This window comes from Perognathus longimembris, chromosome 2 (assembly GCF_023159225.1).
Source record: "Perognathus longimembris pacificus isolate PPM17 chromosome 2, ASM2315922v1, whole genome shotgun sequence".
Lineage (NCBI taxonomy): Eukaryota > Metazoa > Chordata > Mammalia > Rodentia > Heteromyidae > Perognathus > Perognathus longimembris.
Window position 1 is genome coordinate 72,756,499 of NC_063162.1, and position 14,129 is coordinate 72,770,627.

The 14,129-nt window shown below is 49.7% G+C and overlaps 1 protein-coding gene across 1 annotated transcript in view; it reads right to left on the bottom strand.

The window, feature by feature from the left end:
- Nucleotides 1–1,278: 1,278 nt before the first annotated feature.
- The window catches only part of Eepd1 (endonuclease/exonuclease/phosphatase family domain containing 1), a 76,572-nt gene continuing 63,721 nt past the window's right edge, over nucleotides 1,279–14,129 (bottom strand). Inside the window, exons 4-8 of the mRNA XM_048339472.1 lie at nucleotides 13,166–13,276; nucleotides 11,613–11,747; nucleotides 7,973–8,105; nucleotides 4,961–5,155; nucleotides 1,279–1,919 (exon numbers count right to left, since the gene is read on the bottom strand). Of these exons, the coding sequence (XP_048195429.1) occupies nucleotides 1,720–1,919; nucleotides 4,961–5,155; nucleotides 7,973–8,105; nucleotides 11,613–11,747; nucleotides 13,166–13,276 (774 nt within the window). The 3' untranslated portion in view covers nucleotides 1,279–1,719. The remainder of the gene's footprint in view (nucleotides 1,920–4,960; nucleotides 5,156–7,972; nucleotides 8,106–11,612; nucleotides 11,748–13,165; nucleotides 13,277–14,129) is intronic.

Here is a 14,129-nt window from a genome sequence, read left to right on the forward strand (position 1 = left end):
CAGAGAAACTCATATAGAAGATGACAGGGGCTGTCCCCTAAAGAGGGCCATCATCTGAGGAAGGCTGCTCTTCCTCCTCTTGGTCACCTCAGAGCAGCTGGGGGCTTGGAAGGCACCCTGCTGTTCCCAGACTCACTTCATAGAGAAATTGAGGCTGGCACCAGCAGGATTACACACAGGGAACCTGAAACTCTCAGACTGTTCTGGAACAAAGGAAGGGAGAGCCACCCCTATGATGCCCACAGTAGGAAGGGCTTGGAGGGCCTGTGAGAGCTTCCTCAGCCTCTCACCCCCTTCCTTTTCAGAAGCTCCCCCTGTCCAGGTCTACCCTTGGTACCCCCCCCACCCCAAAACTTCTTCACAGCAAGGCACCTCCATGAATAATCTGGCAGCACTGGAAGAAAAGTAGGAGAAGAAAAAAATAAGAGACAGAAATGGAAATGGTATGGTGGGGAACAGAGCTGCGAATGGAGGCGGGCGGGGAGGCAAGGGCAGGGCTGCAGAAGCCGTCCAGAAGAGATCAGTGTCATGAAAGAGAACACGACTCAGCCAGGAAAAGGAGCTTGGGGTCACAAAGACAGAGAGCAATCCAGCATGTGCTCCTAACAGAAGAAGTCAGAAGACCATTATATGATGCTATCAGTGGCTCTCTGGAAAAGGTCAAGTCAGAATGAAGATTGCTCAGAGTTGGGGGTGGTGGGGGGAGAGTCTAAACTTCCTTTCTGCCAAGGGCCATTGGGATATTTGTCACATCCTTCTAGGGCCATTCAGAGTGATCAACACAGGCCAGGGCAGCCGAGATGAGGCATACAGGGAGAGGAACAGACGGGTCTGTCCCACCATGTACCAAACCATGTTGAAGCCTCAGACTCATGGCCCAGATGTTCACCATCCAACAAAGCATCTGGAGCCGGCACAAAGACATGGGACGCCACGTGAGGTCACATAAATAGTCCTCCTTCTGTACGGTTCAGGCCATAACCATAGGGCATCAAAGTCTGTGTATGTTCAGTAGGGGGTCATCATTTGTTTTTGTTGTTTTTTCCTCAAAACCTGGGCTAGGAATCTGCTGGAAACCAGAGGCAGACTGGCGGGAGCATTCTGGTGACTGAATGTTTGTCCTACCCAAGTACCTGGACGCACAAATGGTGCTCCAGGGATAAAGGGGGCAGGTGGAGAAGGCAGAACGGTTGGTGCCAGGTACAGGGATGGGGCATCACAGGCAGGGATGGAAAGGCATGGAGAGGTGGATCTGACAATGATGACAAAACATACATGGCAGGAGAACCCACCACACACCTGTGCAGCCCGGCAGGTGAAGCTGTTTATTGTTTCTCAAAACAAAGCTTAAAAAAAAAAAAAAAACACCACTTCAAATTTTGGAAAGAGCACTCATCATACTTGAAGCTCAAGCAGCTTGGGGGATGGGGAAATGGGAACTCAGGCAGCCCGGGCCATCTCCCCATTTTCCCCCACCCTGCCTGTTTTCAGGGCACCATGCAGCCAGCAGACTCCCAGTCCCACCATGCTGATCACTGGTGCCCACTGGGCTGGGGCCACACAGCACTGCTGTGCCTGCTGTGTTCCCCAAGGAGGCTCTCAAGGTTCCACAGAGCTGGCCAGAGGCCCTCCCCCAGATTATAGGCCCCAAACCTTCATCTGGAAGGGCTCATTTCTGTTCTGGGCTCGGAGCCTGGGTCTAACATGGATCCGCCTTTGTCATCGCTCATGCTTAATACTGGCTTCCCCTCGCTCCAGGGTGACAGCACTGCCATTCCGAGGGCCTTCCTTCTTGTTCCAGTCCTTCTCTGTGTAAAACTCGGCCAACACGGGGCAGTGCTCAGAAGCCACGCCGCCCCATGACCAGTTGTCCGGAATCCAAGGGTTGGTGAGGCCTTCTCTCACGACAGCCCAGTGACCTGAGGGTGAAGGAGACCCTGACGTCAGGGCCAGTGCAGGCTGGCAGGCCAGTGCCGGTACTGCTCACCTGGGAGCTGCCTTGTCTGTGCAAACTAAAATCTTGCCTATTTGATTTGCCCCCGGAGTATAGGGTCCACCCCCCGCCCCCCATCCTCCGCTTAGCCCTTGAAAGGACCCAGAGGCCAGGCTGCCTGCCCAGTGAAGCAGTGCCCTGGCCTCCTCCTCCTTCCTGCACCACTGCAAATCTGACCAGCAAAACATTTTTCTATTTTTTTTTGTTTTTTTTTTTTTGGCCAGTCCTGGGCCTTGGACTCAGGGCCTGAGCACTGTCCCTGGCTTCTTCCCGCTCAAGGCTAGCACTCCGCCACTTGAGCCACAGCGCCGCTTCTGGCCGTTTTCTGTATATGTGGTGCTGGGGAATCGAACCTAGGGCCTCGTGTATCCGAGGCAGGCACTCTTGCCACTAGGCTATATCCCCAGCCCCATTTTTCTATTTTTTAAATCTTGTTTTTATTTACTTCTTTCTTTGTAGTGCTAGGGGTCAAATTCGGGACCTCATAAATACTAAGAAAACACTACAGCCAGATACCAGTGGCTCACACCTGTAATTCTATCTACTTGGGAGAATGACATCAGAGGGTTGAGGTTCAAAGCCAGCATAGGCAGAAAAGCCTGTGAGACTATCTCCAATTAACAAGCAAAAAGCTGAAAGTGAAGATGTGGCTCAAGTGGTAGAGCACCAGCCTGGAGTTAAAGAAAGCCAAGCAAGAGCTCAAGAGTTCAAGCCTTAAAACTGGGACAAAAAAATTAAGAAAGAAAGCATTTTACCTCAAGCTACCTTCTCAGCCCCTTAATGAGTATTTCGACCCAGGGTCTCAGGAAGTTCTCCAAACCAAGGACCTATTTCACCAGGCTGTACACTCAGAGGAGAGCTTCAAAAAGGGGGAAAAGGGAGGCTTGTGGAGGGGGGTGGAAGTAAAGGTATTTTAAAACTAGACTTACAAATAAATGAATCAGAAACTAAATTTGAAAACAACTTCTTGCAAAAAAAAGCAAACATTAAGCACAAGGTACTGTTCTTGTCCCCAGAGATAAGCCAAGTGAAGGCTGGCATCAGATCTCTACAAGCTGGATCTGGGCTGGGTCTGGCAGGCCCAGATGCCAGGCTGGTGATGGAGGACCCCTCCCTTACACCCCAGCTTTACAGTTTAGCACAGGGGACAGACAACAACTCAGCTGAGTTTCCCTAGCTCTGCTCCTTGGGCAGGGGGTACCTTCTGCACCCCAGGAGCCAGGCAGGCTGCAGGGCTGGACTCTGCCCACTTTGTGACCAGCAGGCCCTTTGAGGCATATTGAGACCCCAGCAGGAAGCCAGCGCCCAGAGAGAGGAACTTGCTGGGCACATAGTTCACTCAGGAAACACGAAGTCCTGAGGACCATGTCTCTGTATGCAGGGTCACTTTCACACTATCACCTGGGAAACTGCTGCTTTATTTTCTTTTTAAATTTTTCTTTGAAATTTCCATGTGAATCTACTGGAACTTTATAATGCTGTTATCAGAGTTTAGGAAATCACCATTCCTATCCAATGATCTATCATCTATGTATCAAGCTATAATCTATTTTCTATCATCTATGTATCTATAATCTATCAGCTATATATCTATGTGTCTATCTACAGCCTATTATCTACTTGTCATCTATGTATCTATTATACTTTCCAACCCCCATACTAAGGTTTAAACACAGGTTCTGCCACCTGAGTCATGCCCCCATCCTTTTTCGTTCTTGTTATCTTTAAACAGCCCTTACTTGTTGCCCAGGCCAGCTTAGATCACTATCCAACCTCTAATTTATGCTTCTTGCATATCTGGGATGAAATTACCTACAGCCACATCCAGATTGCCATTGGCATATATGGGACTTCATGAAATTTTTGCCCAGGTGATCTCAACTTCCCAAGTAGCTAGGATTACAGGCATGAGCCACCAAGTTTAGCCCATCTTGTGTTTTTCCAAGGACTGGGCTCAGATCACCAACCTCTCACCTATGGCCTTAGCTACCTAGCTAAGAACACAGGCATGCACCACTGAGCCTGGCCCAGGTTCCCAGTGATTGTGTCTTATCAAAAGACCCTAGAGTTTGCCTGAGGATGTATGTATGCTCAATTGCAGAGTGCTTACCTAGCATGTGTGAGCTCCTGGGTTTCTATCTACAGCAGCAGCAGCAGCATCAGCAGCAGCAACACACACACACACACACACACACACACACACACACACACACACACACACACTACTGTTCTTCAGGGTTGCTGACCAACGGTCTCCTCAGTCAGCAGGTTACAGTTGGAGGGCTAAGATTACCCTCCACATCATGCTGGGTCCTCCTATCAGGATGAAGCATGTATATTATATTTAAATTCCCTCATTTGAAGAGGTAGGGCCTATTTAGAAGTTCTCACTTGTCCTTGGAACAGAATACTAGGACTCTGGCCTCTTCCCCCTTCTACTTCTCAGTCAACCCCTTGCTCTGCTTCCTGGCTGCCTTGAGAGGAGCAACTTTTGTCCATCACGTACTTCTCTCATGATGTGCTGCTCAACACAGGCCTAAAAGCAGGTGGATCAAGTGAAACCTTTTGTCTTTGTAAGTTTCTTATCTCAAGTATCCTGTTACAGTGTTGGGAAACTAACTAGCACTCTGTGTGATGTCTCTCCATCCTGACAGTGTCCCTGGACAGGTGGAAACTATCTGCAGAGTGACTACATGCCCTTCAATTCTTCTCTGAAGATGATCTATAATGAGGCTAGCATGAGATAAACCTGATTTTACTACATGATGGCTACAGCATCTTTTAATTTTTATCACTTCCACCCTCATACTCTCAGAAGTGCCTTTGATCAGATGATAATTATATAGCTTTTACCTAAGAGGAGTCCCATAAATGCCCACAGAGGGTATAAAAATCCCCATGGGTTCAGCCAGGAGTGCGAGCTCCACAGCCAGACAAAGGAAGCAGGGAAGAAGACTTCGGCCTTACCTGTGAAAACCTTCCTCAGGCCTCTGCTGACCCAGATGTTGTCCAGAGCCTTGGAGCCCTGGGGATTCTTGGTGCTGATGTTGGTGAAGGTGTGCGAGGGGATCAGGTGGTGGAACTTCTCTCTCCGCAGGATGTCATAGTCGGTGCTATCTGGTCCTTGTCCAAAATCCCCTAAAAGAATGACATCTTTTTCTCCTGGAAGTAGAAGCAAGAAAATGGGGGCATTAAAGAATGTGTGGGCAAGCTGACCTTGATCCCAGTGAGCAGATCTGGACATGCAATTGCTGCGTGTTGGACAATCTGCATGTAGGATGCACACTCGCCATGTTTGGTCTGAATGCTATCACTCCAGGGTCTCTGGTGTCTTTTCTGTCTGGGTCCTAAAGCCCAATAGCCCTGGTTCCCTTTTATGGTGGTTCCAAGAGAAGCCAGAAGCAAGTACCAGACATGACAAAATCAGGTGCAAGTGCCTTAAACCAGCCCTGCAGATCACAAGAAATGGTCACTTTTGTCTTATAGAAGAACTAGCTGTTTTTTAGATTGTCAATTGCTTTTACATTTAGTCTATGACCAAAACAAATCATGCATGTGTTTTTTTGATTATCTTCAAATGGTGTACAAGGAGTCTCAGTTTAGCATGTCCTTTAATGGGTACAGTGTATTTTGATCAGTTATCCTTTAATCTCTTAGTGTAATATAATCTAACAAAAGTTCCCTAGAATGACTCCAAAATTAAGAAATATGCACTACATTTGTTACAGCTTCATTTCTTATGTTATACTGGCTGACTTGTGTTTTGGCAATATTGGAGTTTGAACTCAGGGCCCTGTGCTTGCTATGTAAGCCAAGCAACACACCCGTACCTCCCCAGTCCTTGGTCACGGGTTGTTTTTGAGATGGGGTCTTGCTTCCTGCCCAGGCATGTACTTAGTTTGTTCATGATCTGCCTACTCTAGGTTTCCCATCATAGCTGGGATGACAGGCATGACCTACCACACCCAGCAATTGCTCAAGAGGAGTCATGAAAGCATACCTGGTAGGCCTCCCCATCTCAACCTCGGGAACCACTGGGATTGCAGGGATGAGCTTCCAGCTCCGCACTTATTTTGTTTTTCTGTTTTTAAAGATTTTTTTTGTATTTTTATAGTTGATATACAGAGGGGTTATAGTTATGCGAACCAGGTATAATCAGTACAATTCTTTTTGAATCATGTCTCCCTTTCTGTCATTCTCTCCCAATCACTCCCTCCCATCCCCACCCATAAGATATTCAGTTCATTTTCCATGTAGTGTCAAGAAAGTATTACTGCTGTGTTTATCCTTGTTCCACCTTTTATGTGGCCTTCCTTACCCTTCCAAATACAAAGAAACAAACCAGACAAAAGGAAAAGAAAACAAAACAGCAACAATGGCAACTAAAGAATGTCTCTTGTTTCCTTTTCTTGGAGTCCTTTGCCTAGAATATTATTTTGTATGATCACCTGTCCATAGCTATTGAGTCTTTGCCTATCATGCCTATGCATAGCCTCCTTTGGCCTATGTTAATGACTAGGGTCTTATATGATTTTGTCAGGTCCCAGTTTATTCACTTATTTTGGTCACTCAGCGTGTTTACTTGTTTTGCTTTTAAGACAAGGACTTGTTATGTAGCAAGGTTGGCCTTGAGTTTGTGGTCTTCCTGCTTGATTCTCTGGAGTACTGGGATTACAGGTGTATACTACTATCACATCAACTAAATATTCTTTAAGATACTGCTGCCCCTTCTTCCCTCATTCTTTATTAGTCCAGATCAACTAGGAAGAAGAACAGCCACAGAAAGCTACTGATGTGAGACAGGGTCCACAGAGGAGCAGACGCAGCATGGCGGGGACCCTACGGGGAAGCTGGGCCCTGGTGCCGCCTGGCTTGGTGGCCTTAGGCCAAGACAGTGCATTCCATCTGTGCTGGTGGACCAGCAGCTCAGGTTCCCTTCCCTGCAAGTCTCCAGATTAGATATACTACCATTTGCTGAAAGATCAGAGGAAATGTGTAAGAACTGAGGTAAGGACCAGCACAGACAAGTTTTCTCCTTGGAGTACTGCAGCCATGGTGGGCTTGGCACATATTCCCACACAAGATGCGCAGAGATTCTGAAGAACCACTGACCCCAGCAGATGACCTTCCTGTCAGAGAGCCCTGAAGGGATTTCACCTGACCCCAGGGAATGACATCTTTGTCACAGTTCACCAGGGAGGATTAAGGAAAGCAGCTCACAAAGTCACAACTGCATCAGAGACACAGTCTTTTTCCTTGTCACAAACACGACCAGAGATAAAGCCTAGAGGGAGAGAACTGCAACGTGCAGTGACACAAAATGTCACCAGAGGGCATGCGTGGGCTGTAGATGGCGTCCTCCTCCAGGGCCAGGACTTGGACAGGATGGGACCCATGGGCTTGATCACAGCCAGCCCCAAATCAGGTGAGCTGCCACCAGCCTGGGGAAAGTGAATGCAGAATAACAACCCAGACCTGACTGGTATTCACAACCTGTCACCAAGCCCTCACTGCAACTCTGGAACTGTGCTGACCACTTCCTGGACGGCATGTCATTGAAACGTCACATCTGGATGATCTGTCCAAGTCTCCTAGCCCAGGGAGCCAGGACCCCTCACCATGGGCCACAAGGCAGGGGCCTGCACACCAGGACTTGCCTAGCCCTTGGGATGGGGCTTGGTACACAGACAGCCACTTAGTAAATAGGTGTTGCATCAACACCTAGACAGGAGGACTTCCTCAGAACTGAGCTTGGGGCTAAAAAGCCACCAAGACAATATGACCCCTTGGAACTCACATGGGAAGTTCTCAGAGACCAAGATGGGGTTGTATGTGGGATCCTCCAGGCTCCTTGAGGCACAGAGGGTGTGACCACCACCCAATCCCATGACTGCTGACTCATGGCCAGCTGTGGTGGCCTAAGTTCTGTGGCTGGGAAGAAGCACCCAGTATCTTCAGCCACAGAACACAAGGGCCTACCTTTCAGGGTCTCCTGGAGGGTGTGAATGCAGCTTGCCACCCGGGGGCTGTCGCTGTGGATTTTGCTGGAATTCTCCCCACCTGGGAGAGCCCCCAGGTGCAGGTTGACAAGGCTCAAGTCATGACTTCCCACCTGGGCAGATGGAAACAAAGGAAAAGCTCAAATATTCCTCATTTATTGGGTCCCTTTCCGCCCATGTATACCTAGCTTGGTGTTAACACTAAACATCCTGCCCCCACTGCCCCCCAGGACTTCGGAGGCACACTCTTTTCACAGGGCCAGGATTTTGTCTATTTCTCTGTTGACTGATTGTCCTTCTCAACAATCATATGAGCCACATGCTGAAATCTTAGCTACTCAGGAGGCTGAGATCTAAGGATCACGCTTTACAGCCAAGTTGGGCAAAAAGGTTCAAGAGACTCTTCTCTCCAATTAACCAGCAAAAAAGTTGTGGCTCAAGTGGCAGAGTGACATTCTTGAGCAAAAAAGCCAAGTGAAAATATGAGGTGAGGTCTTGAGTTTATACCCCAGTACCAGTTATCAAAAGCAAATCTTTTTGAAAAGAAAATGACAAAACAAAAAACTGTATTTGAGGAGGATATGTTACAAAGTTGCATAGCCTGATCCACCAGCAGCTCAGATGTCCAGCCCTGCACAGCCCTGCACCACGCCGCCACCCCCCTGCCCCCGCTGCAAACACCCATGGCTTTCCTCTGGGTCCTGTGCCTTGGGCACCCACTCTGCCCTTTAGCTTGCTTTAGAGGCCAGCAGGAGGCGTGCCCAGGCCTGCCTGTAACTCCAGGGTAGATCTGTGGTCTGCAGGCGGGGATGGACCTTCTGAGCCACCTCGGCATCGCTCAGCTGCTCAGTGGGGCAATCTTCCCATCTGTGTGCCATGGCAACAAAAACTAAACATTGCTAAGAGGGAAGGGTAGGAGAGCCCCCAGGAAGGGAAGACACGCCTGTCTTGCTTGTGTTGGAGGTCAGTATGGTCAGGACTGTTAGCTTTCCATCGGAGGCATGGCCAGCGGAGAAGCCACCTCAAAGCCACCTCGAGGCCAGGGCTGGGATGCACTGCGCAGACACTCTGCCTCAGCTAGCGTGTGACCAGAAGCACACAGGGGACTGTGTTAGAGGATTAAAATCCATTGCCCATGACATGGGAGCATTTGCTCATGAGCTCACTGAAGCAGCTTGCCTTGCTGGGTGTGGTGGCACATGGCTGTAATCTGGCACTCAGGAGGCTAAGGCAGGAGGAGGGTGACCTCAAGGCAAACCTGGGCTACAGAGAGAGAGAATCTCAAAACACCCAAGACAAAGACTGCCTGGGCTCCTGGTTTCTCCTCCCTCCTCCCATCTAGCAATTGAGCAAAGCTGCTGTTGGTGAACACTTGCCGGACAGGTGGGCAAAACCAGCTTAAGGACCGAGCTGGCTCCAGCAACTCTCCACTTGGCCAAATGCAGAACCAGACATAAAAATGGGGACTAGTAGAAGGATCATGAGTTCAGTACCAGTCATGGAAAAGGAAGCATGAAACTTTGTCTTAAATGTGAAAGGAGCCCATAGGCTCATGGCTGTATTCCTAGCAACTTGAGAGGCTGGGCGCAGGAGGACTGTCATTGAGGCCAGCTATGGCAGGAAAGTTCCTGAGACCCCTTCTCAACCCAAAGCCTGGGATGGCAGTGTGTGCCTGCCTGTCACTCTAAACTATGTACAAGGCTGGGATTGGTAAGATCGAGGTCCACAGCTCAATGGAAGGAAGCTGAGTGCGGTGATCATTCCAGCAGTGACCAGAAGCAGAAAACAGGCACATTCCAGGGCCAGAAGTGAGACCCTATGTTAAAAGTTACCAGTGAAAACAGGGCTGGAAAACAGGCAGGGGCAAGGATGGTGTGAGAGGTTTTAAAGATAACCGTCGCTGCCAAGCACTGGTGGCTCACATCTGTAATCCTAGCTACTCAGGAGGCTGAGATCTGAGGACCATGGTTTGAAGTCAGCCTGGGTAGGAAAGTGTGAGACTTTTATCTCCAATAAACCACCAAAAAACCAGAAGTGCCTCTGTGGCTCCAAGTGGTAGAGGAAGAACTCAGGGACAGTGCCCAGGCCCTGAGTTCAAACCCCAGAATTGGCAAAAAGAAAAAACCAATGCCAGTAGCTGAATCACCAGTCAATGCCACCAGTGCCCATGGCAGACAGAAGCCCACCAGTATGCAGGTAGGGACTGAGAGGAGAAACAGATGCCACAGGTGTCCCATCAGTGGGCATGCACCCATTATCGCTAGACAGCTCTGGGGACAGGCAGGACGAATGCCCAGCCCCACCTCCTGCTGGGATGAGCATTGCTGGGGTTTGGGCTCCATGGAAACATGAGGTCTCAGAGGACTGCCTGTGACCAGGCTGGGGTTTAAGGACCTGCTCAGCTGTTCCTAGTCTCAGGTGACAAGAGAGGGCAAGGGCATTTCTGACCCAGTGAAAGGGTCATTGTACCTCAGCCCAGAGTTCCCTCTGGGTCCCCCTCCAGACCCAATGGTCTCTCCCCAGTCCCCTTCTCCAGGGAAGAAGCACCAGATGATGTGGGGCTCCTGGAAGTTGCCTCTGCTGCTCCTGATGACCCAGCCATTCCCAATGCTAGGCTTCTACCACCAGTGCCAGGCAGGCCTGAGGAATGACTGGCAGTAATTCTGAAAACAGTCTGGGCTGGACGCTGGTGGCTCATACCTCTAATCCTAGCTACACAGGAGGCTGAGATCTGAGGATTGTGGTTCAAAGGCAGCCCAGACAGGAAAGTCTGTGAAACTCTTATCTCCAAGTAACCACCAGAAAACCGGAAGTGGTGCTGTGGCTCACAGTGGTAGAGTGCTAGCCTTGAGCTGAAGAGCTCAGGGACAGCACCCCAGCCCAGAGTTCAAGCCCCATGATCAAAACAACCATCTGGGCAGTAGCCCAGAAACTCTGACTGTCTAGCGTAGGCTTGAGGGGCCCTTGAACTTAAAAACATTTTCCTGGGGCTGGAGATATGGCCTAGTGGCAAGAGTGCTTGCCTCGTATACATGAGGCCCTTGGTTCAATTCTCCAGCACCATATATACAGAAAACGGCCAGAAGTGGCACTGTGGCTCAAGTGGCAGAGTGCTAGCCTTGAGCAAAAAGAAGCCAGGAACAGTGCTCAGGCCCTGAGTCCAAGCCCCAGGACTGGCCAAAAAAAACAAAAAAAAACAACAAAAAAACCCCACACATTTTCCTGGGTGATTCTGATTGTGCTAGATTTGGGAACTAGTCCTGATCTTCTTTCTCCTCCCTTCTCCTATTTTCTCATTCATTCATTCTTTCATTCATTGTTGCCCAAGTTGGCCTTTAACTCCCGATTCAAGTGAATCTCCTGCCCCAGCCTCTTGAGCAGCCAAGACTACAGGTGTATATTATTACCACACCAGGCTCCTGCTCCTGCTCCTCCTTCTCCGTACTCAGATGTCTGGCTATCCTGCTGAGTCAAGGTTTGTCATTCCTGCCTCAGACAAGGTCGCCTACCAAGAAAGCCCCAGGGAGTGTGTCTGACCTGACCCCGAGAGAATAACATCAAACGAAATACCAGCTCCATACAGCCTGCCCCCCCGTCGTGAGATGATATGGACCGGGTACCTTGAACCTTGCGAGGTACGGGCTGGGGCCCAGGGACTTCCCATGCCCATTGCTGGGTGAGTCGTCCTGCGAGTTGGTCTCTTTCAGCTCCACCCCGGCAGTGGTGTCCCACAGGAATCCTGAGTACCCGGGCCCCTGAAGGGAGAGGAACACGAGAGCTCCGATGACATGGCAGGAGACATTGCACAGGGATGCAGAGGGCTCTGCTAGGGGCCTGGAGACAGCTCACCCAGGCACACACATGTTCAGGACAGCTAGGCTCCTCCCTGTATGGAGGGAGGGCACAGAGTAGGCTTTGCTCTCATCACAGGCCATGAGGCAGCACTTCATCCCCCCATTTGCTCAGAGAGGTTAAGTAGCTTTCCTAAATCCCACCATCTTGCTTGCCAATTAGTTTCCATTTAAGCACAGCAGCACCAGGAACCCAGTAGAACACTAGAACCGCACCTGCTGGATGAACAGCCAGGCCCAATGGCTTGGGATTGGCCAGGGGACCTCTGCACATACATAGCTCAAAAACTGGGGTGCTGAGTGGGACAGACTTCGAGGTGTTATGGACAGAGTCTTGGGCTAATGCTTTGCCTGTGCTGGCTGAAGAGGCTACTCTGAATCTGTCTGTGCTGCTTCTGCCCTTGAGGTGCCCAGCTTGCACTCTCAGCCCATGCCCCCAGTTCCAGCTCCCTGCCTGCTCTGCTACTCATAATCCTAGCTACTCAGAAGGCTGAGACGATCCTGAGGATGGAAGTTCAAAACGTCCTGAGCAGAAAAGTCCACTGGACTCTATGTTCAAAGTAATCAGCAAAAGCATAGCTCTAACAAGCAGGCTGAATGCAAGGTCTTGAGTGCAAACTCCAATACTACGAAAAAAAAAAGCAAGGTAGAATTATTATTTCCATGAGGACCATGAGGGGTGAGTGCCTGGCTAGTTATAAAGTTGACTAGCACTTGGGAGGCAGAGATGGGAAAACTGGTAAGACTCCATTTCCACCAAGGACAGACAATCACAGTGGAGACTAGGAATCCTTCTATCAGAACTTGAAAAGGGAGAGGGCACTGGTGGCTTGTGATTATAATCCTAGTTACTCAGGAGACTGAGATCTGAGAGTCATGGCTCCAAGCCAGTCTGGGCAGAAAGTTCATAGGACTTTTTTTTTTTTTTTTGCCAGTCCTGGGCTTGGACTCAGGGCTTGAACACTGTCTCTGGCTTCTTTTTGCTCAAGGCTAGCACTCTGCCACTTGAGCCACAGCACCACTTCTGGCCATTTTCTATATATGTGGTGCTGGAGAATCGAGCCCAAGGCTTCATGTATGTGAGGCAAGCACTCTTGCCACTAGGCCATATTCCCAGCCCCATAGGACTCTTATATGTAATTAACCACCAAAAAGTCCAAAATGGAGCTGTAGCTCATAGAGCACTAGCCTTGAGCAAAAAAGCTCAGGGACAGTGCTCAGGACCTGAGTTTAAGCTCCAGGACACACACACACACACACACACACACACACACACACACACACACGGCCTGCAAGGCCAGGGGGGCAGGAGCGGGAAGTACCTTCTGGAGCTGGCTAGAAGGCTTCTCGGAGACAACAGACCTCCAGCTCCCCCGGGGCCCCTTCCACCTGCGGATGATAGGCAGCGTCGGCTGGTTTAGCTCAGTGCAGAACTGCAGAGAGAGAGAGAGAGAGATAGAGAGAGAACAAGTCAGTGTGTGTACATCCCTGTGCAGGCAGGCATGGAAGTCAGATACTGCCACTCAGTCACACATCATCCAAAGACTTGTTGAACTTGATCCTCGTGTTTTCAACAAAACAGGGTTTGCGATGTGTTTGTCCATTGAAAGACCAATACACATTAACAAAGAAAAAAAAAACAAAGAAAGATCCATATGACTAAAGTAACATCACAAATAGCTATCTATGAAATTACAGATTCTCTTATTCCTAGAAATTTCCCTGTCTTGTTCATAGAAATGGATTCTCTCACAGTGTTCTTACCCGTGCTCTGGCAGCCAGAGGCTCCAAGGCTCCCAAGTGTCTGGGTCCGTGTTAAATCCTAAGGGGAAAGGTTCACTGAGTGCATGGGTTGCCTTTTCTCCAAACAAAGTTGAGGGCAGGCAAAATGTGACACCCTAGCTTGACCTGGAGCTGTGTCATGGGTCTCTCCTATGTATGAGTGGTGTATATGTGACTCTGCTTATGCTGTTCCACAGCACACTTGGGAGCCATGAAAGGTGAGCCACTGAGGCCAGATAAAGTCACACAGAAGAGGAGTTGGACAACCAACGCTTACCCCCTTACGGTGACTTCCCTTGGGGGCTGGCCCTCTCAAGGGGTGCCCGGAGGTTGTCTGATGGGAGACACTCCAACATCTGGTACTGCCCCTCCTTGGTGGCAGACATGCTCCTGGCCCTCCCCTTGCACACCCCATGAGCAGGGGCCCTGTCCCACTCTCCTTGCATACCCCACGAGCAAGGTGTCTGGCTTCCAGGATGTAATTAGCATTAGCCTTTCTTGACC